Below are 26,090 nucleotides of genomic sequence, written 5' to 3'. Positions count from 1 at the left end.
CTTCTTCCTCTCGCTCTGTGTCCCTGGCAGACACCAATACAAACATCCACTCTGCTGTTACTGCATCTTATAGACAGGCTGCAGGACATACAGCTATTCTCAAGCAATCACACCCATGAGTGCATTTCTCAATTGGTGAAATTAACATTTGGGGGCTCATGGGAGAATGATACAATTATTCCATGCAAAGAGAAGGGGATTAGAGTCTAGCTCCCTTTCCTTTGACTATCATCACAAATGTGTGTGTGATCAGGCTCCTCTGATCAGGCTCCAGGACAGAAGCAGCTCGATAACTGAACACCCCCTTTCTCTTTTATCTTGCTCTTCCCTTCATCCCTCTCTGCCAAATCATCATTAAAGAGATTAGAGGAAGGATAGAGGGATCAGAGAAGAGGCCCAAAGGAAGGGGGGCTTTAGGTGAGGAACCCCATTTACTCACTGTGTTTGATAGCAGTAGTAATGCATGGTCCTAGAGACAAGCTGGGGTTGTCAACTTACAACAGGCTTTGTGAATGACTACAGTCAAGACACCAAGGGAAAATCTATCAAAGAGATATGACTTTTATTGGATTCAGAGGAGGCTGGTGGGAGGAGCTATAGGAGGAAAGGCTCATTGTAATGGCTGGCAAGGAATCAATGGAACGGTATCAACCACATCAAACATAAGTTAACCACATTTGACTCCGTTCCATCAATTTCATTGCAGCCAATACAATGAGCCCGTCCTCCTGTAGCTCCTCCCACCATCCTCCACTGATGTGGTTATATCATGGACACTAACTGATATACTGATGCTCATACAAACCAGACATCTGAAGCAGACATGTACTGCCATCTGTTTGTGTTGCCTCAGGAACACATGAGTAATGCTGAAAATAGAGCCAAGGTCTGGACAAGGAGGACCGCTCACTCCAAAACAGTCCACATTAGGCATGGTCATGGATGGTAGACCAGTTACACATTATGATGCACATTTCAGTTTGTATCAGACACCTTAAAGACGTCAGTTTGACAAGGTGTGTAGCTACACCAGGGACAAATTTATCAGGCACCAAATCGAAAAAAACAGACTGAACAGGGAGGGACTAACATTCTCTCTCTCGTTGAGAAATGTTGTACAAAGTTTTCAGTTGTGTGCCCTAATGAACATGACCCATTGGTAGTGAAATGCAGACATTATCAAGAACGTGAATATTTTTGTAATAGACATCTACATGATCTACATTCTCTGGAGGGCATCTTTCATTTGCATTAAGATGAGCTTGTGTGTTTTTGTGAGGCGGGGGGGAACGATCAAGAAGAAGAAAAAGGTTAGCTGAAGCACACAATTCATCTCTCTATTGCTCAGTTTGAAATGGATCACAAGTGCAGGATGATTATCAAGGGGAAAAACGAATTAGATGTGACCTATTTATAAACACCTTCACAATTTTACAGCATCTAAACACAACTGAAATGGTCTCAATAAAGTCACTTACATGTAGTGTTTACCTCAGGAATGTGTTTTGGTGCATTGACCAGAAGATGGAGCCCTTGCTTTAGCTGTGAGACGCTCCCTGTCTGGCTAGCAGAGTTCTAGTACCATGGTGTGACATGGGAACTCTGCAACTGAGGAAACAGTACATGGTTCAAGTGGACTGAAATTCTACATAATCTACAGTGTATATTTAATAGTGGCTACCTGAGCTTCCATTCATTTAAACCCTGACATTAACATATTTCAAAGTGTGACAAGAACAAACACAAACAACCACAAAATATCCTAATAGTCGCAGCTTCAGTGTCTAAAAGTTTTTATTCAAAAGATTTAAATGCTTGAATTTATCCAGTATTCTGAAGGAACAATGTGACTAACAACAAGGATGCCTGATCTGACCATGTCTGTACCATAGAAATAGGAAGGAATTATTTCTATGGTCTGTACTATAGTTAACACATGGAATGTTATCAGAGATGAGGGACATAAAGCTGTCAACTTACATGGTAAGAAAATGCAAACCAGGCAGCAGGAATGTATTGACACACTACCATCCAATATCCCTCTCACAGCTAGCTTCATAGCCAGATACAAGAATACCCTTTTACAGTAACGACACATGATCAAAATGATCAATTCAGACAGACAATACTCAAAGATATCCCTGGCCCTGGGAGTGTCTGATTGGATGACTGATCAGCCTCTCCTCAGTCCTGATTGGAGGAATGGTGTGGAGTGAATAGAGGGGATGACATCACAGAGAGAGGAGGCATGTGTAATGGTGGTACAGTGTTAGATGAGGGGAGTTGACAGGTTCTATCGTAGCAGAGACCATTTGATCTGTTCCTTGGCAGACTGTAGCACCTGTAGAAGAAAACTGGCCTTATAAAATAGATCATACAAACAAGTAAACATACAAACACACGCTTGTATAATGAGCCTCCAGTCTGTTTATGACATCCATTTGAACTTTTTTTGCATTTCAAAAATGAGACTTTCCCTTTCGAAACAATGAATGTAAATGAATACCACCTCGATTGATAGACAGAGACCAACTGCCCAAAGCAGACATTTTTATCTCAATAACAAATCATTTCTGGGTAACAATTAAGTACCTTACTGTAATAGTTTTTGATTAAAATGGTCAAAAGGAAACAAATAGCTTTTTAGCAAAAATATACAAAATATTTTTTTAAATTCAAGCAAGAATTTTGATAGGACTGTCTTGGAGTGGTCTGAGTGAGGGACCTAATGGGAGGGGCCTAATGGGAGGGATATGTAAGCAGAAAACTCTAGGTGTTATTGTAAGATGTTTGAGAGTCTGTTAAAGGTCTATTAATTTATACCGCCTGGTGATGTCACCAGGCAGGCCATAATTCCACCCATGCAAAACCCGCTGATGAGAAGGTCCAGTGTAGATAGTTTTTACAACCAGCAACTATCAGGAAATAACACTGCTAACATTTTTACAGTGTTAGTTTCATTAGCTGTTCTACAAATATGACAAAACACAGGAAACCTGAATTTTGACTGCACTGGGTCTTGAAGTAAATGAAGGGAGACCATATGATTTACACATTTACCTCAAAAGGCTGGAGAGAAAGATGAGTAATGCCAGTAAAGCAAAATATGCAGGAATGAATTCATGATTAATTTGTTGAAGGAAAAGAACCGTAAGGAAGACGGCCAGCCATTAATCATTAGACAGCGAGGGAGAGGAGGAGGAGTGAGAGAAAGAGAGAAGGGATGGGAGGACAGTAGCCTCTTAAATGAGAAGATAATCAGGACCGGAGAGGACCTCAGCTCATAGGCCACACACACACACACACACACACACACACACACACACACACACACACACACACACACACACACACACACACACACACACACACACACACACACACACACGGCGATCATTAGCAATCGTGGGCTTTCCATGCATAAGGAAGAGTGGAAGCAGTAGGATTGGAGAGAGTGAAGTATATGAGAGAGGGACTTCAGTAGCCTGGAAACCCAGACTTAATTCAGCTCTATTTCAGTTTTGTTTTCACTAAATTAGTTAAGTGAAACAGGTGAGGTAAAATATAGGTTGATTCAGTCTGGATTCCCAGGCTAGGACAGTGGGCCCAGCTCTTAATCTTGTAAGGCTGGGTCCTGGTGAAAAGTAGTGCACTACATAGGGACTAGGGTGCTATTTGGACACATCCTAAGTCTCAGGAGAGTAGAGAGTAAATAATGCAATGGCGCATGATCCACACTGAACAATGTAGTATGCTGAGATGAATGAGGTAACTAGGGTTGTTGTACTCACCTGGGTGACAGTCTGCTCTGAGTAGGGCACATCTTCCCCCTGTAGGAGAGATTACATAGTGGGGTTAGGAAACCACACTCAGAACAGAGTCCACTGGGTTGAGTGAAGAGTGTTTTCTGAAGAGGAAAGAGACCCTTACCCTTAGTGCCACGCGGTGGACCACTTGCTGTGGATCACTTTCCAGAATCACTCTTTAGGAGACAGCAGAGAGAGAAGCTTGTTATCACTCTCACAATGTGCAAAGAGACGGCCACACTGGACCAGACCACAGCTGTCTTATGACTGTGGTTCACCAAGATCATACAACCATGCTTATTGGTTTGGACGGTTGAAAATAAGCAGTGGTAATTCATTTAGAGTCAATATCCAATCTAAAATGGAGAAATTATAAGACATGGAACTCACCCCCCATCCACAATTTCATCCACAGCGAGAAAGAGACCTTCCATATTCTCAAGTAGAGCTCTCCTCTCAACATTCTTTCTACAGAGGAAGACAACAGATAATTATTCAAGGTTTGCCTTTTGATGAAAGATAGCAAAAGATGTGTAAGATTTAGCTCTCACCTCAACATTTGTCTCAGTGAGTCAAACAAACAATTCAGAACAGCTTTAGGTCTCACCTCAACATTTGGCTCAGTGAGTCAAACAAACAGTTCAGAACAGCTTTAGGTCTCACCTCAACATTTGGCTCAGTGAGTCAAACAAACAGTTCAGAACAGCTTTAGGTCTCACCTCAACATTTGGCTCAGTGAGTCAAACAAACAGTTCAGAACAGCTTTAGGTCTCACCTCAACATTTGGCTCAGTGAGTCAAACAGACAGTTTAGAACAGCCATTAGCATCAACTGTTGGAGGGGAACAAAACACAGAAACAACAAAAAGGTCATTTAGAGCATGGCAGGGTGCACTGCACTGAAATTAAACATACAATTTATTCATTATATGTTTCCAACCACGGCCTTCCAATATGATTACCTCATTTTCATGCGAGCTTCCAACGACGTAGAAGAAGAGATCAATGTTGCTCTTGTAGACAACTGTGAGGCCCTCTAGCAAAGCGATCTCACCTGAGTATGCACAGAAACATGACAATGGCTGCATTTAGACATGGAGGCCAATTCTGATCATTTTTTTCCCGAATTGGTCTTTAGATCAGCTCTGAAAATGATCTGATGTGAAAAGATCTGATTGCTCAAAAGACCAGTTAGTGGATAAAAGACCACAACACTATTCACTGACCCGAAAATATGTGTATGAACATGTGTGTATTAAAATGCATTTCATACTGTCAGTCCGGTGTGTCTTGCTGAAGATGTTCTTCTCAAAAGCTTTCTGTTCCTTTACTGAAGGGTAGGTGTCATCATAATACTGTAAATAAAGCATTAATAAAAAGAGGCGTGAAACCACAACTAATTGTTGTTTATACATTTCATATGGTATGCTAATAATGCAGCTGTGTATTACATACTGATAGAATGAGTTAAATAGCAGGGATCACCAACTTTGGCCCTGAGCTACTGGGGGTATGCAGGCTTTTGTTCCAGCCAAGCACTAACACACCTTTATGTAATACACGTATCAAAGTCTTACTTTAGCATAGAGTCGTTCTCCATCATTATCCAAAATGAGGACTGCTTTCACGGTGTATAATGACGGTTCCTGTTGTGAAGATACACAGACATGACTGCCTAGCAGATAAGTTACACATCATCAATACACAGCAGCTAGCGAGCTAACGTTAGCAAACTAGCAAACTACCTAACTAAAGAAAATTACATTCAAACGGAAACATGTGTCATTACTACGCTGATAGCTATTCCTAGTAACTACGCATTGTAACCAGAGATTTGCTGTTGTAACTAGCTAGCAAGTTAGTTTTCTAAAACAGCGGATGGTGAGTTCGCCAGGTAACGTTACCGTCTATTGCTAGCTAACTAACTAACAGCTCCTTCCCAATTCTCAGCAGGCAGCAAGCACACTAATCTCTCTTTTGCAAAGGTTGCTAGACTCCCAACAAAAATCGAATCAGGAAATATAACATACAGAATGATTTAAAAAATATATAACGTTACCAGCATTACCGTATCCATCTTATTTGCTAAGTTGCTAGCTAGCAAACTTCCTAGTTAGCTGCCTAAACGTTTATGTCGTCTTCCATTGGATGATAATCCGCATCAATCAAAACGCTCCGCTATGACACCGCCCACTCTGTTCTGAGGACAGAGTTCAAGCACAGACAGAACAATGGCTTAGTTATAAAAATCGTTGGTACAAGTCAACAAGCCCATACCAACAATTTATAATCACACTAGATGACAGGTTATGGGTGCTGTGTTGAAGCCACAGTGCCTCCATCTTGGCACTCCCCTACAGTTGCGTAAAAAGTATTTTGGAAGCATTTTTGAGATTACTAATGTTACTGTCCCCACTACAACAACAAAAATACTTAAAAGTGCACTATGCCGAAATCGCTCCGCAATTTCCTGGTTGCAAAAATTGTAATAGTTTTCCGAATGTCAGTTTATGTGATAAAACAAGCAAGTATGGTGTAGAGAATGATTTTACCATCTAAACCACTGTGAAAATTATTTTTCCATAAACAAAAATATTGTATTTTCAGCTATTTGAAGCTCGTGTATAAAACCGAAATAAAAGATGCAAAAACTAAACTGAAGGGGGAAGCATAGAAATAGCCCACACAGAACAAATTTACTGTTTCCTAAGGCCAGTTTATACTTGCACTACTGACATGTCTGTAGACAATTAGATTGCTACAAGTGTAGTAGGTCAAAACGACATTTAATTTATATTCCGGTGGAATGTCTGTAGACCGTCGTGGCGACTGTCAGTTTCCTTGTTGCACAGACTTGAAAAAAGTTTAAATGTCTGCGACTGTTACCAGACTGCCACACCAACCAGACCAAATCCTCCAGTGACAAGATGATGCAGGAGTTCTAATATTCTAAGATAGAATTACCTACTTTTATTTCGGCACACTGTGGCAGTACGCTATTTTCTTTAAGATCGCCATTACATTGTAAATAATTATGTTGTTGTGGGTTTATTTTCCTGTAATAATGAAAGCTAAAGTTAAGACATTGTCAGATATACTCTGGACATTATTTGAACTGGCTAGCCAGGCAGCTAACTAGCTAGCAAAAAACCAAAACATTGTTTAGAAAATTGCTTTTAGTTGCCTGGCTTGATAGGTTGAAATTTACTGAATTCATTTTTTAACGGATGGATTTATTGGTGTTAAAATAGAGAACGTATGTGTTATTTGGAGCACCGGGCTGCTGATATCAAGCAGAGGCTGTTGCTTTGTGTTTATAGTTTTTCAGAACAACAACACCAAGTTTGATGTCGGATGGCAATAGAATGTTCATGATGTCGCTACGAGAATTGACTACAGACATGTAAATAGATGGACTGTAAACCAGCCTTTAGACTTGCTTTCAATGAGAATGATAGATCTACAACTCACATTTCTTTGTGAATTTGGTTGGGTAGCTCACATGTTAGATATTGCAGCTTTAAATACATGTAATTCTGTCCTTGAAACGTTTAATTGAAATCTGTAGATCTCCATTCATTCCTATGGAAGACTGCGCCTACTGGGGAGTGCCAATATGGCCAACCGGTGGCTTCAAAGCCTCTCAATGGCCAATACATAGCATCAGCAATCAAGGGTTTATATAAAGTGCATTCAGAAAGTATTCAGACCCCTTGACTTTTTTCACATTTTGTTACATTACAGCCTTATTCTAAAATTGATTAAATCATTTTTTTCCTCATCAATCTACACACAATACCCCATAATGACAAAGTAAAAACAGGTTTTTAGAAATTGTTGCAAATGTATTAAAAATTAAAAACGGAAATATTACATTTACATAAGTATTCAGACCCTTTACTCAGTACTTTGTTGAAGCACCTTTGGCAGTGATTACAGCCTCGGGTCATCTTGGGTATGACGCTACAAGCTTGGCACACCTGTATTTGGGGAGTTACTCCCATTCCTCTCTGCAGATCCTCTCAAGCTCTGTCAGGTTGTATGGGGAGCGTTGCTGCACAGCTATTTTCAGGTCTCTCCAGAGATGTCTGGGCTCTGGCTGGGCCTCTCAAGGACATTCAGAGACTTGTCCTGAAGCCAATCCTGCGTTGTCTTGGCTCTGTGCTTAGGGTTGTTGTCCTGTTGGAAGGTGAACCTTCGCCCCAGTCTGAGGTCCTGAGCACTCTGAAGGAGGTTTTCATCAAGGATCTCTCTGTTCTTTGCTCCGTTCATCTTTCCCTCGATCCGGACTAGTCTTCCATTCCCTGCAGCTGAAGAACATCACCACAGCATGATCCTGCCACCACCATGCTTCACCGTAGGGATGGTGCCAGTTTCCTCCAGACGTGACGTTTGGCATTCAGGCCAAATAGTTGAATCTTTGTTCCATCAGACCAGAGAATATTGTTTCTCATGGTCTGACAGTCCTTTAGGTGCCTTTTGGCACACTCCAAGCAGGCTGTCATGTGCCTTTTATTGAGGAATGGCATCCGTCTGGCCACTCTACCATAGAGGCCTGATTGGTGGAGTACTGCAGAGATGGTTGTCTTCCTGGAAGGTTCTCCCATCTCCACAGAGGAACTCTGGAGCTCTATCAGAGTGACCATTGGGTTCTTGGTCACCTCCCTGACCAAGGCCCTTCTCCCCGATTGCTCAGTTTGGCCGGGCGGCATGCTCTAGGAAGAGTCTTGGTGGTTCCAAACTTCTTCCATTTAAGAATGATGGAGGCCACTGTGTTCTTGGGGACCTTCAATGCTGCAGATTTTTTTTGTCACCCTTCCCCAGACCTGTGCCTCAACACAATCCTGTCTTGGGGCTCTACGAACAATTCCTTCGACCTCATGGCTCGGTTTTTACTATGACATGCACTGTCAACAAAGGGAAGCAAAGCCACGAGCTGCCCAGTGACACGAACCTACCAGACAAGCTAAATTACTTCTATGCTCGATTCGAGGCAAATAACACTGAAACATGCATGAGAGCACCAGCTGTTCCAGATGACTGCATGATCATGCTCTCCGTAGCCGATGTGAGTAAGACCTTTAAACAGGTCAACATTCACAAGAGGCAGGGCCAGATGGATTCCCAGGACGTATACTCCGAGCATGTGCTGACCAACTGGCAAGTGTCTTCACTGACATTTTCAACCTGTCCCTGACTGAGTCTGTAATACCAACATTTTTCAAGCAGACCATCATAGTCCCTGTGCCCAAGAACACTAAGGTAACCTGCCTAAATGACTACTGACCCGTAGCACTCACGTCTGTAGCCATGAAGTGCTTTGAAAGGCTGGTTATGTGTCACATCAACAACATAATCCCAGAAACCCTAGACCCACTCCAATTTGCATAGCGACCCAACAGATCCACAGATGATGCAATCTCTATTGCACTCAACACTGCCCTTTCCCACCTGGACAAAAGGAACACCTATGTGAGAATGCTGTTCATTGACTACAGCTCAGTGTTCAACACCATAGTGCCCTCAAGGCTCATCACTAAGCTAAGGACCCAGGGACTAAACACCTCCCTCTGCAACTGGAACCTGGACTTCCTGACGGGCCGCCCCCAGGTGGTAAGGGTAGGGAACAACACATCCGCCACGCTGATCCTCAACACGGGGGCCCCTCAGGGGTGCGTACTCAGTCCCCTCCTGTACTCCCTGGTCACTCATGACTGCATGGCCATGCACGAATCCAACACCATCATCAAGTTTGCAGATGAAACAGCAGTGGTAGGCCTGATCACTGACAACGATGAGACAGCCTATAGGGAGAAGGTCAGAGACCTGGTAGTGTGGTGACAGGACAACAACCTCTCCCTCAACGTGATCAAGACAAAGGAGATGATTGTGGACCACAGGAAAAAGAGGACCGAGCACGTCCCTATTTTCATCGACGGGGCTGTTGTGGAACAGGTTGAGAGCTTCAAGTTCCTTGGTGTCCACATCACCAACAAACTATCATGGTCCAAACACACTAAGACAGTCGTGAAGAGGGTACGACAAAGCCTATTCCCCCTCAGGAGACTGAAAATATTTGGCATGGTTCCTCGGATCCTCAAGGTTCTACAGCTGCACCACCAAGAGCATCCTGACTGGTTCCATCACTGCCTGGTATGGCAACTGCTCGGCCTCTGAAAGCAAGGCACTATAGAGGGTAGTCTGTACGGCCCAGGACATCACTGGGCCAAGCTTACTGCCATCCAGAACCTCTATATCAGGCGGTGTCAGAGGAAAGCCCTAAAAATTGTCAAAGACTCCTGCCATCCTAGTCATAGACTGTTCTCTCTGCTACCGCACGGCAAGCGGTACCAGAGCGCCAAGTCTAGGTCCAAAAGGCTTCTTAACAGCTTCTACCCCCAAGTCATAAGACTCCTAAACAGCTAATCAAATGGCTACCCAGACCCCTCTTTTACACTGCTGCTACTCTCTGTTTATAATCTATGTATAGTCACTTTAACACTAACCACATGTACATATTATCTCAACTAACCGGTGCCCCCGCACATTGACTCTCTACCGGTACCCGTTGTATATAGCCTCGCTTGTTATTTTACTGATGCTGTTTAATTATTTGTTACTTTTATTTTCTATTTTTTTCTTAAATCATTGTTGGTTAAGGGCTTGTAAGTAAGCATTTCCATGTAAGGTCTACACCTGTTGTATTCGGCGCATGTGACAAATACAATTTGATTTGATTTGAACTGTGGGACCTTATATAGAAAGATGTGTTCCTTTCCAAATCATGTGCAATCAATTGATTTTACCACAGGTGGACTCCAATCCAGTTGTAGAAACATCTCAAGGATGATCAATGGAAACAGGATGCACCTGAGCTCAATTTCGAGGCTCATATCAAAGGGTTTGTATACTTATGAAAATAAAGTATCTCAGTGTTTTACTTTTAATACATTTGCAAAAAATGATAAAAACCTGTTTTTGTTTCGTCATTATGGGGTATTATGTGTAGATTGATGAAAATGTTTTCTTTAATCAATTTTAGAATAAGGCCGTAACGTAACAAAATGTGGAAAAAGTCAAGGTGTCTGAATACTTTCCGAATGCACTGTACATAATTGGTCCAGACTATTGCTTGACTTGGGCAGGAGCTCACCGGAGCTGAGTACCAGCACCTCAAATTTGCTACTGCTAGAGCTCCTGTAACCTCATAGAATATTAGCTAAAAAGCGTTGTGAAGCTCCTGCACCTAAATATAAACAGTACCGCAACCAAAATGAGTACAGGCACCTATTTCAATCAAGTCAATCACTGGTCCAGGTCATTCTAATTAGGTGCAATACTTGAGAGAATATACTTTGAATGTAATGTTTCTGTTACTGTAAATTAAACAATTGGGTTACCTGCTCATATAATTAATTATGCAGGCTTTAATTGTGTTTAGGTATCAGGTTCAGGGGCCAAAGTTTGTGGTTGTAGGAGCTGACTGTACCAAATCAAGACAAAGTCAGGGAGGGACTGTGCAGTTAGGTAGTAACATTTCCAGCAAGCAGAATGGTGGTGGTATACCACATAGCCACAATTGGGGTATTATAAAAGTCTCAAGTCAGTTAGATTTCTTTGACCAAAGGACAAGCTCTTTGAGGGCATGTTCTTCAACTACACCCCTGCAAACATTAGATTTTACATTGCAGCATTATGTAACTTTTATATAACCATTATATAAAGGCCTACGGTAATGGAGGTAGGCCAACTGTGTTCCTCTCTGGCCGCAGATCCTCTGATTTCCCCTTTGATTCCAATGTGTGTCTGAGTATATTCGGACATGTCGTATGAAACGTTTTTTTAAAGATCCTCCCACAATAAACCAACCTAATTATCCTGGTTGTTTCTTCTGGGAAGTATCAATCTGGAAACCCATGGATGTTGATGCTGATGGGATTTTCCCTTTTTTATTCCCAATCCATTCAGCATGACATCAGTGTTTACGTGTCAACCTCTATTTTGGTTAAGACATAAATTATGTCTGTTATTGCAGGCAGTATTGTGATTGTAATATTGTTTTCTGGGGAAAGGCACATTGCCATTAAAGTTATTATTTAGGTCCTAGAATGTATGCTTCCAAACTTAAATGTAAATTCATATTATAGATTATATAGCCTGAATTAAATGATAGCATATGATTACAAAAAATACACTTGCAACAGTCCTGTGGTTAACCGACACATTTTGCAATGTTGCAATGGTTTTTCACAATTTTACCACTAAAGATTTCGAAATGACCCTTGATGTCTGAGAGGAAACACAATATGCAGCCTTGAACTGTTCAGTTAAAAGGTTGATGCTTCTTAGAGGAATGTTGGCATGCCATGTTGTTTGTAGTTTAGAAGTATAAGAACATTTAGGTTTTAACCGAATCCTCTGATCTTGTACTTGAATTGCCTGTGATTTTACTGTATAGACTATTCTCGATATAACCATGACAACAGTGACTGTTGCTACTTTACATGCCTAATCAAAAAATGTATTAATAATTTGTCCAAAGATTTGTATAACTAAATCAAGATAGACCACAGCCTGTCGTTTCCAATGGGAACAAATTAGTCATAGTGTGTAGAACAAGCAAGGAGGGGGGCAGAGCCAAGCACCAGCTAGCAAGATCCTATTGGCGCATTTTAGCATGACCTGCATATTTCCGTTAGGGAACGCCTACTATGTGAAGTGCACGTGTTCAATAACTCAGGGAGTGCCTTTAGAAGGATCGCCTTTGCACTCCTTCTAAACAACGCAATTAAAAAAAAAAACTTTGCAAAGGGTAAAGTCTACAAACTTTAGTCAACTCTGTTCATAACAAATTCTAAGTTTTGGGAACAGAAAACTGTATTGAGATCAAATGTTTCATTGATGAGAAAATTTGCAGAATGTCGGCCAAAATCCATCTAGTTCCATCTTCTCCCACTGCCAGCCACTGGGCTTCCTCTCACTACCATATTTTGTAGTGAGTGGAAACGACAAGTGGATGCTTCACATTTAAACATCCAGTGAAATATCTGTCTCGTTGTTCTATCTGTGATTTACCTCTATACAAGATGGGCAAATGGGTTTTCCTTTCAATTCAATAGTATTGAATGTGAAAGACAGGTCATAGAGAGGGGAGAAGGCCTCCATAACCATAGCTACTAGCTTTTCAAATAAACTCTGTTGTAGTGAGAGCTACAGGAGAACAGCTTTTCATGTAACTGATGGAAAACCGGAAGACGTTGACAGTGTAAAGTCTAAAGGCAACACTTTTGCATTATGCCTCCTACTAAAGTACTCAAGCCACTTAAAATGAACACCTTAATCAATATGATGACTAAATTAAACAACAGGATCAACAAAAAGCATGTACAGGTATAAGAAATATCCACTTTCTCGGGTAGTTCTATTACAGTCATCATTACAGTAAACCTGATGATGGTCTGTTGCGGTTGAGTAAAATGTTTGCCATTGACCAATCATTACCCCTGACAAACAACAAATGAGGAACATTAACCTGCAGTATCATTGCATTCATTGGTAATGTCTCAATATGACCAATGATAAGATGTACAGATTAGGCTACTTGTGATATTTCACAATACAGCGTCACCTTTTCAAACCTCACATTTTGAAAAGCTATTGACTTTGTACTTCAAACAATAATGAGATTACATTATTTATCAGCAGGAAGTACAACAGGAATGTGTACGGTCATAGTGGGGTGCGAAGTAATTGGAAGTGTTTGTGTTTGTGTGTGTGTGCATGCATGCGTGTGTGTGCATCCATTCATGGATGCAGAAACAGAGTGAGAGAGGGGAGACAGAGGAGGGAAGGGAGGATGCTGGGCGGCGGAAGCTCTGCTCGGTGCTGATAAAAGCAGCGTTGGGTGCTTATGAAGGGAGCTGCTAACTGCTGTGGTTTTAAGCATGAGATGGGGAGAGGGGAGCAGCCCATGCTATCGCATTGTCCCTCCAACCTCCCTGCCTTGCACCGTCCGTTGCACAATGCTGGGCGATGTCTACTGTCCACTAACTTGCATTTGCCATGCAATGTGAACACTCATTGATATTTACTTAGGAATTGGGCTGGGGTTTATGTTGAATAGTATCATCATTGCTATTGGCCCATGTCCTGTCTCTGAACATGATGTATTGCTGATATACTTGTGGTGATGCATGACATTCCCCTCCATGGTATCAATAAAGTACTACTACTAGTTCTATTTCTACTTTCCATGTCATGTCTCTTTTCCTCTCTTTTCCAAGCAGCTACTGGCTCATTTTTCCCTTACATTTACATTTACATTTACGTCATTTAGCAGACGCTCTTATCCAGAGCGACTTACAAATTGGTGCATTCCCCTTATGATTAATAATGTGTTTTTCCCTTCTTCAGACCACAACCAGGAGAAACAAACATTCTCATGTTGTTCAGTGCTGAGGTATTTTTTCCGCTCGAATCATATACAGCATGTTTTTGGATTGTTAAAGCATGACCTCCAATACCGCACCTCTTCCTCTCTAATGACACAATGGTGATAATAATAAAACAAATACCTATTTAGAGGAAGAAGGGAAAAACACATTATTAATCATGGAGTAGAATGAGTAGAACATGCACCTCCTCTTCTTATTGGTGTCCTTTAGTAGTGGTTTCTTTGCAGCAATTCGACCATGAAGGCCTGATTCACACAGTCTCCTCTGAACAGTTGATGTTGAGATGTGTCTGTTACTTGAACTCTGTGAAGCATTTATTTGGGCTGCATTCTGAGGTGCAGTTAACTCTAATGAACTTATCCTCTGCAGCAGAGGTAACTCTGGGTCTTCCATTCCTGTGGTGGTCCTCATGAGAGCCAGTTTCATCATAGCTCTTGATGGTTTTTGCGACTGCACTTGAAGAAACGTTCAAAGTTCTTAGAATTTTCCGCATTGACTGAAATTCATGTCTTGAAGTAATGATGGACAGTTGTTTCTCTTTGCTTATTTGAGCTGTTCTTGCCATAATATGGACTTGGTCTTTTACCAAATACCCCTCCTACCTTGTCACAACACAACTGATTGGCTCAAACGCATTAAGAAGGAAAGAAATTCCACAAATTAACTTTTAAAAAGGCACACGTGTTAATTGAAATGCATTCCAGGTGACTACCTCGTGAAGCTGGTTGAGAGAATGCCAAGAGTGTGCAAAGCTGTCATCAAGGCAAAGGGTGGCTACTTTGAAGAATCTCAAATATAAAATATATTTTGATTTGTTTAACACTTTTTGGTTATGATTCCATATGTGTTATTTCATGGTTTTGATGTCTTCACTATTATTCTACAATGTAGAAAATAGTAAAAATAAAGAAAAACCCTTGAATGAGAAGGGTACTATTTAATGAAGCTGCCAGTTGAGGACTTGTGAGGGGTCTGTTTCTCAAACTAGACACTTTAATGTACTTGTACTCTTGCTCAGTTGTGCACCGGGCCTCCCACTCCTCTTTCTAATCGGGTTAGAGCCAGTTTGCACTGTTCTGTGAAGGGAGTAGTACACAGCGTTGTACGAGATCTTCAGTTTCTTGGCAATTTCTCGCATGGAATAGCCTTCATTTCTTAGAACAAGAATAGACTGACAAATTTCAGAAGAAAGTTCTTTGTTACTGGCCATTTTGAGCCTGTAATCGAACCCACAAATGCTGATGCTCCAGATACTCAACTCGTCTAAAGAAGGCCAGTTTTATTGCTTCCTTAATCAGCACGACAGTTTTCAGCTGTACTAACATAATTGCAAAAGGGTTTTCTAATGATCAATTAGCCTTTTAAATGATAAACTTTGATTAGCTAACACAACATGCCATTGGAACACAGGAGTGATGGTTGCTGATAATGGGCCGCTGTAACGCCTATGTAGATATTCCACTAAAAATCTGCCATTTCCAGCTACAATAGTCATTTACAACATTAACAATGTCTACACTGTATTTCTGATCAATTTGATGTTATTTTAATGGACAAAAAGGTGCTTTTCTTTCAAAAACAAGGACATTTCTAAGTGACCCCAAACTTTTGAACGGTAGTGTATATATGTACAGTATATATATGTATGTGATGGGATGTATAGACATTATGGACAGTATATGGATAGAATATGTAGTATATCTGAAGAATAGTATATGTACAGCAATAGTTGAATAGGTTGGCCTTGACTAAAATACAGTATATAAATATGAAGTCAGTTAAACAGTATGTATACACTATTAAAGTGACTAGTGTTCTATGACCATGTACATATGGCAGCAGCCTTTAAGGTGCATGGTTGTGTAACCGGGCGGTAGCCGACTAGTGACAGTGGCTAAGTTCTGGGCAGGCTACTGGGTGGAGGCTGGCTAGTGGTGACTATTTAACAGTCTGATGGCCTTGAGATATAATCTGTTTTTCAGTCTCTGTCCCAGCTTTGATGCACCTGTACTGACCTCGCCTTCTGGATGATAGCGGGGTGATCAGGCCGTGTCTCGGGGGGCCAAGGGGACAGGGACAAAGGAATAAATAAATAGTGAGTTTGGGCGATTATACTCAGAGATGTTATACAAATCATGGGAATGGACAAGAAATCTTACCAAAATCAAGAGACACTTTAAAGCAGAACAAATTGAAAAGTACTTACCCAAGATGTCAAAGACCAATTGCTGCAAACAAACACCACCACATAGAGGGGGCGTTGAGAGAGGAACTGCAATTAGGGTGAAAACCATTGTGGTCTGGGTAATAACAGCCTAGTCTTTGGCATCCTTAGGAGGTGGGTGAGTAGGGGGCTGGGTGCTAGGAAGCTGAGAAGTTGGGAAGTCCCTTCTCTCTCTGATTCCTGGTAGACACCCACCTCTCTTGACTCTGTCAGCCACCTACTTGTTACATTTTTTTTTAACAATGACACAAAACATCATCATAATCTGTGGCTTGGTGCTGGGATCTTACTTTATAATATGACTTTTTAAAACTTCTGCCATGTTCTTTTATGTGTACTATTAGAAGTACACTGAGTGTACAAAACATTAGGAACACCTTCATAATTTTGAGTTGCCCTCAGAACAGCCTCACTTCGTTGGGGCATGGACTCTACATGGCGTCGAAAGCATTCCACAAGGCCCATGTTGACATCAATGCTTCCCACAGTTGTGTCAATGTTGCTGGATGTCCTTTGGGTGGTGAACCATTCTTGATACACATGGGAAACTGTTGAGTGTGAAAAACCCAGCAGTGTTGCAGTTCTTAACATATTCAAACCATTGCGCCTGGCACCTACTACCATACCCTCGTTCAAAGGCACTTCAATCTTTTGTCTTGCCTATTCACCCTCTGAATGGCACACATACACAATCCATGTCTCAATTGTCTCAAGCCTTAAACATCCTTCTTTAACTTGTCTCCTCCCATTCATCTACACACTAATTGAAGTCGACTTAAGAAGTGACATCAATAAGGGATCATAGCTTTCACCTGCAGTCTATGTCATGGAAAGAGCAGGTGTTCATAATATTTTGTACACTCAGTGTATGTTCCTTGTGATTTACAAATATGACTGGTTTCTTGTTTCTTTATTCAACGTTTTGGAAATATGAACCCCATCTTTATAAATAGATTCTGTAGAATTCCCCCTTTCATGTTGTTTTTTGGAAAAACATTCATGTTGCATGTCGTTACTATGCATACAGATTTGGAACATGAGAATACCACACCAGCCCTTTGGACGACCGCTATATGTACATTACTGCACAGAAGTAAAACTACTCCACCAAGCTCATCAAATAATTCAGAAGAGTTCAATTGGTTTATTACCAATTACCAATTCCTGGATGTGTATAGATAAGTCTAGTAAAATGTCTACAGTGCTAGTGTTACTCATTAGACAGGTTAGGCTTGTCTTTATGCATACAGAATGTGTTAGATTGGGGCAGTGGTGGGGAGAGTTTTGTAAGTCACGCTCCTCTCCATTCTCCCCTTGCTCCTCTCTCTCCCTCAGTGGTTGCTCTGCCAGATATAAGAACAATGTAGCCTTTCTTACCTGGTGGAGGTATACATTCCATCCCTACTAAACTAAGTCTCAATCCAGCCTGTCTGCAACTCAGCCCCGTCCCCCACTTGCACAGTGCCCTCTCTAACAGCAATCAATACCAGGGTGGTTTAACTCCAGGTGCTCCAGATCACACTCCACAAACCTCTCCTTTCAGAGGACTTCTGAGGGAAGCTTTCTTATAGGCATTTTGTACGAAGCGGACTCGCTGACTCGCGATCAGCTAGATTTGTATAAGGATTTGTGCATCATGTTGTGTCATGTCTATGAGTAATAATGGTTAATTAGTCAAAGAATGTAGACAACATGTAGATGAAACATCTATTGATCCTAGCTAAGACTAATTTGCCTTTGTTTTAAAAGGTAACAAGGGGTTGTTTGGGGTTATGTCGTGACTTTGGTCTGTAGTTTTCTCTTGTGGGGAAAAGGGGATTTTTTTGTCAGAGTGCAAGTGTTTTATTAATGATAGAAGCATGCTAAAAACGGTGGTGTGGTTGCTTTACAGGAAAGTTGTTTACATCGGAGGCAGAGACACCCCTTTTATGCTGGGGACTGTCTATGTAGCAGAGCAGAGAGCTAGAGATTGGCAGAGAGAGAAACACAGAAAGAGAGAGAGTGAGCGAGAGAGAGAGCGAGAGATAGAAAGAGTGAAAGCACATGCACTCCCTATAATGGTCGGTTAAAAGTGGACACGTTCACCGTCGTCCTCACAAAAGTGAATATAAAGTCATTTTATTCATCTCTACCAGGATTATTATGTTTCTACTGTGTCATTCTGAAGAGTTTTGTCTCCCGAACACGTGTTGAAGACTCAGAGACATGTTGCTCAGGTATGTTCTTTCTCCAGCTTTTTTCATTGCCAGATAATGCTACTTCTTTTATGTTATAAATATACCGTGTTTTTCCTTTTTCATACATTCATTATTACCTTGTCATCACTGTGCAAAACAGGTTCTCAAAAATATTAGAAGCAATTGATAGCTGGTTATTCAACAAACATAATCCCCTTGACAACATACAACTGACAATCAATTGCCACTAAATTCAAAAATAGTCACAAGCATATATTAAAAACATTATGCAAATGCCCAAGATGAAGAACAAGCATATATTTATAATCAAACTGTCATCTTAGTAGCCTATATATTGAATAGAAAGTATTTAGGCCAGATAAATTAATGGCTAAAATAAGTTATCTCCAGTTAGTAAATGACCTATTCACTGTTACTCTTCAAGCCTTATTTGTCCTCTTCAGGAATTAGTGTCATGGTTACCTACTGACCATTTCTAAGAGATTACTCTTCAGAACTACACATTGCATCCTTTTATCTTGTCCACAGTACTCTACCTGGGTTAGCAATGCTGCCCTTGCGCCTAGTAATGTGAGTAAAAAATGTATGTTGAGTAGGATTGTGATATTCATGTATAGTCCACCACCTTCTCACTCTGAGCTGCTTTTTGTGTTAATGCAACACCTGATGTAAGATCTGTAAGACGTGTTTGATAGCCAGGCCAGGCGACTTTATCTGTCCCCTCAGTACTAGAGGAAACAGCCTTCACCACAAACATAGCAGTGGTTATGGCAGGATATGAGTTACAAGCCCATCTATGTTGTTTATGCTATGCATGGGAACCTGTAGCTACAGATCACAGAGTAAAAATACAAAGATGGATGACCATGTAGTGGTTTGATGAATTAGGCGACTGGGTATTTTGTGGGATAATGTCACATCTTCGCAATAGTGTTCAGGTGAGAGCCATCACCTCCTAGCTGTGTGAGAGTGACATTCGAATGTGTGAGCCAAAGTAATGAATCACATTTTCTCCTCTGAAGCAGCAATGTATCCTGTTGTAAATGAAATACTTTATCGCTAAGATCTTTAAATCAGGAAAACTTGGCATATACAGATTGCTTGAAAATATTTTGTGTTGCCGGGGAGATGAGAATAAAAAAATAAACTAAAGTAAATAAACAATTGTGGTAATGGAAGATGGAATGGTCATCATTGTGCTGTTGCAAAGGATTCCTGCTCTGTTCCTGAGTATAAATAAGTTGCTTGAATGATGTTGAGTTCCAAACAAAGCCAGTGAGGAATGCCAGTAAATGCTGGACGATGCATAACTTAGTTTTTGCATGTCCATTGTTCAAAAGTTAGACTATGATCTCTCATCATCCAAAGTATCTTAGTCAGTATCTATAGTGCCAACTACAATACATAAAACTAAATATGAAATTCATGTGTGGTACAATGATGATAAAAACCAGGACAATGTACTGTCTGCTACTCTCAAATGAGCACTTATTAATGGGAATGTCCCAATGTCCACTATCCTCATTACTGATCCAAAGAGTCTAAACAGGGATAAAATGCGTTAAATCTTATAAAGCATTTTAAAGGTTTAACCATTTATAAAGGTTATAAAACCCTCACTGACTTTCAATTTACACTAAGAAGCATAGGCCTGACTGCATAGGCCCCAGCCTCTGCTGCAGAGGGAGCGCTGTGCTGTCTCCCAGCAGATTGTCTTATCAGTGACTGGCCTAGTAGCACCACAGCTCAGCTGATAGGAGGGATCCAGCCCAACGGAACTCTGTGTGCCTTGTTGTCGCATGTCCTAAACAGTTCAACACAGAACATCACCCAAACACTCATCTAGTACATGCAGCCATCTCTAGTGGGTCTACCTTTATGGTATGTGCATCTTTCTGCAGTATGAAATTAGGTGCGTTCAGTTTACGGAGGTGATGAATACACCAGGTTCTCTTCAAGGATTGTAACATGTAGTGTTTTTCTTAGATGAGGTGAGACTTCTATAGTGTTTTTCCTTTGTGCGTTAGCATCCACGTGTTGAATCAATAGAGAGGAGTTCAGCATGTAATCAGTGTATTCTGATGGCGAAATAAAAATGAAAAAAGCTGATAATAATCGTGGCTTCTGTCTGTCTGTTCCCGGAGGGTTCCCTGCAACCACAGCCTGTCCTGAATGTGTGCAGCAGCCAACTACATACTCCCACTGAGGAGACAAAGTGAGGTGGGTGACTGAGGTGACATCATGTAATGAAATAGACCATTGAGACAACGTTGTGTGGTGGTTGTGTATTTGCTGGGCATCGGATTCTTTCCTGTGAAAAAGGGTTATGTTTTATTCATTAAAACACGCATACCTACATATGATTGTGACCAATTGTATTCAACTATTTGAAGAAGCAAGTACCAGAAAGTATCTATCATTACATTTTTCATGTTGTAAGTGTAAATACCGTCAAAATAGGGTTGTAAAATAAAGCATAAAAATGCCATAACTCAAAGATATCTAAGATTTACAGCATTTACCAATTCATTCTCCAGGGCTTGGCGAATCCGGGCAGGCTGTGTGGGGGGGTGTCGATGCCCACCTATGCCCCTGGAGCCCGGTCACGTGGAGCACCCCACGACCCAGAGATGGACCTGGCCTGGCAGGAACTGATGGCCATCACAGAGCTTCAGGTAGGAGGATGAGTATTCAATAGCCTGATAATTATGTAACCATATAGCTGAAATGTGATTTGAGTTTGATTGAAAGCCTCTCTCTTCTGCCTACATCAGCTGGTCATGTAGCCATAGTGATATGGAAAACTATAGCTATTGTTTTTAATAATATCCTTACTGTGTGAGATGCAATTTCATACTGTTGGCCTCTCTTAGCAAAACACTCCCATGGTAGTGAATTAGGCAACCACAAACAGACAGACAGAAAAGAGAAAATGACACAATCTTGCAAACCAACCACAGTAGTGTCAAGTTTATGTATACACATTTAATCTAAGGAAATGCTGAGTATTCCCACTTAAAAAGTAACACACACTCGACAATGGGCCAATTGAGTTATGGCAGGATGAAGAGACAGGGAGTGGGGGCAAGCACAGCACTGTACATCGCAAGCAGCCCCTTGCATAGCACAATGACCACCTGTTTTCACATGAAACTTGATAACACACCTAAGAGACACTTGCATGGGCAGCATGAGCTATGGGTGTATACCAAGGTGGGGGTGAACTGTGTGCTATGGGTGTATACCAAGGTGGGGGTGAACTGTGAGCTATGGGTGTATACCAAGGTGGGGGTGAACTGTATGCTATGGGTGTATACCAAGGTGGGGGTGAACTGTGAGCTATGGGTGTATACCAAGGTGGGGGTGAACTGTGAGCTATGGGTGTATACCAAGGTGGGGGTGAACTGTGAGCTATGGGTGTATACCAAGGTGGGGGTGAACTGTGAGCTATGGGTGTATACCAAGGTGGGGGTGAACTGTGAGCTATGGGTGTATACCAAGGTGGGGGTGAACTGTGAGCTATGGGTGTATACCAAGGTGGGGGTGAACTGTGAGCTATGGGTGTATACCAAGGTGGGGGTGAACTGTGAGCTATGGGTATATACCAAGGTGGGGGTGAACTGTGAGCTATGGGTGTATACCAAGGTGGGGGTGAACTGTATGCTATGGGTGTATACCAAGGTGGGGGTGAACTGTGAGCTATGGGTGTATACCAAGATGGGGGTGAACTGTATGCTATGGGTGTATACCAAGGTGGGGGTGAACTGTGAGCTATGGGTGTATACCAAGGTGGGGGTGAACTGTGAGCTATGGGTGTATACCAAGGTGGGGGTGAACTGTGAGCTATGGGTGTATACCAAGGTGGGGGTGTATACCAAGGTGGGGGTGAACTGTATGCTATGGGTGTATACCAAGGTGGGGGTGAACTGTGTGCTATGGGTATATACCAAGGTGGGGGGTGAACTGTGAGCTATGGGTATATACCAAGGTGGGGGTGAACTGTGAGCTATGGGTGTATACCAAGGTGGGGGTGTATACCAAGGTGGGGGTGAACTGTATGCTATGGGTGTATACCAAGGTGGGGGTGAACTGTGTGCTATGGGTATATACCAAGGTGGGGGGTGAACTGTGAGCTATGGGTATATACTAAGGTGGGGGTGAACTGTGAGCTATGGGTGTATACCAAGGTGGGGGTGAACTGTGTGCTATGGGTGTATACCAAGGTGGGGGTGAACTGTGTGCTATGGGTGTATACCAAGGTGGGGGTGAACTGTGTGCTATGGGTGTATACCAAAGTGGGGGTGAACTGTGTGCTATCGGTGTATACCAAAGTGGGGGTGAACTGTGTGCTATGGGTGTATACCAAGGTGGGGGTGAACTGTTTGCTATCGGTGTATACCAAGGTGGGGGTGAACTGTGTGCTATGGGTGTATACCAAGGTGGGGGTGAACTGTGTGCTATGGGTGTATACCAAAGTGGGGGTGAACTGTGTGCTATCGGTGTATACCAAGGTGGGGGTGAACTGTGTGCTATCGGTGTATACCAAAGTGGGGGTGAACTGTGTGCTATGGGTGTATACCAAGGTGGGGGTGAACTGTTTGCTATGGGCAGCAGGTAAGATAGCCTGACCCCTCACTTCCTTTTCAAGCCTGCCCCCCCGCACACTGCTTTAAAGTTTCATTTCTCACACTCATTCCCCATAGATTATTTATTCATTCTCCTATGAAATGGTATTTCACATGTTCACAAATACACATAGCAATTTAAACCTGTGATAAATGTGTAGAATTGTTTTGTTTTATACATAAAGTAACATAGTAATGATAAACTGTAATGATAAGACAAAGCATTAACTAATGATTCTTACTTTGTTTTTCATTTTAGGAGTTTGAGGTCCCCCATGATGGCCCATATGAAACTATTCAGTACCATCCCACAGAGCCACCTATATCTCTGGGAAGTTATAGCATGGCTCAGTCTCACTCTCATACACAGCCTCTCCCCTGTTGTGGTGAGACAAACCGTGATGTTGCATATGAGGGAACCTACTCTGAAGTAATGCCAGCCTGCCAGCATCAGGCTACCAGTGAATTAACTGAGGCGCTGTACAGACATTCTGGAGCCCAGCTGAATCCCAGAGTTCTGAACCCTCTACCGCCACCGCAGATGAATTTCCTAGAACATATGAGTCTGACGAGTGTTGGTGGTGAGGGGTCTGTTGGAAAAGACAATGCTGGCCTCTCTCAGGGTCCAAGTCGACACGTGCTAGGGACTGATCACAGGCAGGGCAAACACCAACCATGCACTGTGGATGATCTGGAGTCTGACTCGGGCCTATCGTTGGGGTCTAGCCCACCGCTGGCCTCACCGGATGATGTCATGACCGGCGTACCTGCTTGTTCAAGCACAGAGGTTGGTCTGAACTATAGTCACAGGGGGATGGTGAGTATGGGTGAGCAAGGGAGGAGAGGTAGCCTCCTTTACTCCTTGGATTATCAGCAGCATCCTACCCAGTCCTATCCCTACTCAGGGCCGCACCCCTCTTACTTCCCTGTAACACAACCATCCCAAATGCAACCACCGCCTCACTTCCTGCCTCCCATGTCAATGAAACATCAACAGGGTTTACCGAGTGCATTGAATGACTTGCACCTTAACAGCTCTGTCAGCATAGGGAGCTCTTCTCAGGCGTTTTATGTAAAACCCAGAGGCAACCCTCCTTCTGTCCCTTTGAGCCGGGACGAACGCAGAGCTCACGCTCTCAAGATCCCTTTCCCTCTGGAGAAGATCATCAACCTACCCGTGGACGACTTCAACGAGCTCCTGACCAAGTACACGCTCACGGACGCCCAGCTCGCCCTCGTCAGAGACATCCGCCGGCGGGGGAAGAACAAGGTGGCGGCTCAGAACTGCAGGAAGAGGAAGCTGGAGAATATAGTTTACCTGGAGGGAGAGCTGGGTCAACTGCAGGCCCAGAGGGACCACCTGGCCAGAGAGAGAATGGAGTTCCAACACAACCTGGCTATTGTTAAACACCGCCTCACAGACTTGTATGCGGAAGTGTTCTCTCAGCTCCGGGATGAGGATGGACATCCCTACTCTATAGAGGACTACTCTCTACAGCAGACCCCTGATGGGAACATATACCTGGTGCCACGTACTGACGTGTTGGATGGGGAATAATGTAAAGATGAAATCTATTGGACAGCTATTGTATACTGCCTCACTGTTTATACATCATTATGAAATGTTGATACATTACAGTAAGAGCCATTAAGTATACTGAACAAAAATTTCACTGAGTTACAGGTCATATAATTTAAATGAAATAAATCAATTAGGCCCTAATCTATGGATTTCACATGACTGGGAATAGAGATATGCATCTCTTAGTCACAAATACCAAAAAACATAAAAATAAAATGAGTCTCAGGATCTCAACACGGTATCACTGCATTCAAACTGCCATCTATAAAATGCAATTGTGTTCATTGTCTGTAGCTTATGCCTGCCCATAACATAACCCCACTATGGTGCACTGTTGACATCAGCAAACCACTCGCCCACACACGTTGTCTGCGGTTGTGAGGCAGGTTGGGCGTACTGCCAAATTCTCCAAAACGACCTTGGAGGCAGCTTATGGTAGAGAAATTAGCATGGTGGACATTCCTGCATTCAGCATGCCAATTGCACTCTCCTTCAAAACTTGACATCGGTGGCATTGTGTTGTGGTTCCAAACTGCACATTTTAGAGTGGCTATTGTCCCCAGCAGGTGCACCTGTGTAATGATCATGCTGTTTAATCAGTTTCTTGATATGCCACACCTGAGTTGGAAGGATTATCTTGGCAAAGATTAATGCTCACTAACAGGGATAAACAAATGTGCACAAAATGAGAAATAATCTTTGTGCATCTTATTTCAGATCATGAAACAAACATGCATGTTAATGTTGAAAGTGTATGGCAGCTACAAGTTAGTTTAGGATACTGTGCTCATATGTACAATCGAGTCAATAGTTACAAGTGAAGTCATGGCTATGCTTGTTCTGGATACATTTTATTCAATGTTGTAAGAATACAGTGCCTTCAGAAAGTATTTATACTCCTTGACATATTCCATATTTATTGAAAAATGATTTCAAATTTTACACAAGTATTTACACCCGAGTCAATAGGTTAGTGTCACCTTTGACAGCTGTGAGTCTTTCTGGGTACGTCTAAGCTTTGCACAGCTGGATTGTACAAAATTCAAGTGCTCAAGTTGGTAATTGCTAGACAGCCATTCCAGTCTTACAATAGATTCAAGCTGATTTAAGTCAAAACTAGGCCACTCACATTCAATGTAGTCTTGGTAAGCAACTTCCAGTGTATATTTGGTTGCGTTTTAGGTTATTGTCCTGCTGAAAGG

At 42.1% G+C, this 26,090-nt stretch overlaps 2 protein-coding genes across 7 annotated transcripts in view; one reads left to right on the top strand and one right to left on the bottom strand.

Annotated features, from left to right (window-relative positions):
* Positions 1-25,137, top strand: part of LOC115165540 (transcription factor NF-E2 45 kDa subunit-like) — a 38,764-nt gene extending 13,627 nt beyond the window's left edge. The window contains exons 1-5 of one of the 5 annotated variants that reach the window (XM_029718726.1): positions 18,253-18,699; positions 19,210-19,251; positions 20,826-20,901; positions 21,219-21,356; positions 23,566-25,137. In XM_029718726.1, coding sequence (XP_029574586.1) covers positions 20,854-20,901; positions 21,219-21,356; positions 23,566-24,864 — 1,485 coding nt within the window. In that variant the 5' untranslated portion in view covers positions 18,253-18,699; positions 19,210-19,251; positions 20,826-20,853 and the 3' untranslated portion in view covers positions 24,865-25,137. The other 4 variants (XM_029718725.1, XM_029718723.1, XM_029718724.1 and 1 more) reach the window with 4 other exon arrangements.
* On the bottom strand, positions 1,777-6,012 carry LOC115165544 (coatomer subunit zeta-1). 2 transcript variants are annotated; one of them, XM_029718733.1, is made up of 9 exons: positions 5,874-6,012; positions 5,383-5,451; positions 5,079-5,160; positions 4,768-4,859; positions 4,582-4,637; positions 4,197-4,274; positions 3,931-3,982; positions 3,792-3,830; positions 1,777-2,341 (listed from the first exon to the last, which is right to left on the bottom strand). In XM_029718733.1, exons 1-9 carry the CDS (start codon positions 5,880-5,882, stop codon positions 2,294-2,296), a joined length of 525 nt encoding a protein of 174 aa, XP_029574593.1. In that variant the 5' UTR covers positions 5,883-6,012; the 3' UTR covers positions 1,777-2,293. The 2 variants fall into 2 exon arrangements, with proteins under 2 accessions (XP_029574593.1, XP_029574592.1); XM_029718732.1 differs by having other exon boundaries at positions 5,865-6,006.
* Positions 25,138-26,090: the final 953 nt, after the last annotated feature.

Source organism: Salmo trutta, chromosome 28 (assembly GCF_901001165.1).
Source record: "Salmo trutta chromosome 28, fSalTru1.1, whole genome shotgun sequence".
NCBI classification, from domain to species: Eukaryota; Metazoa; Chordata; class Actinopteri; order Salmoniformes; family Salmonidae; genus Salmo; species Salmo trutta.
Note: the sequence above shows the minus strand (reverse complement) of the source record. Positions and strands in the feature narration are given on the sequence as shown.

Bases quoted from the DNA above. Each gene is read 5' to 3' on its own strand.
- LOC115165544 (XM_029718732.1), bottom strand. The intron at 4,275-4,581 runs GTGAGACCTAAA...CTTCCTCTGTAG, and splicing joins TCACTGAGCCAAATGTTGAG to AAAGAATGTTGAGAGGAGAG. The intron at 3,831-3,930 runs GTAAGGGTCTCT...TCTCTCCTACAG, and splicing joins TCCACCGCGTGGCACTAAGG to GGGGAAGATGTGCCCTACTC.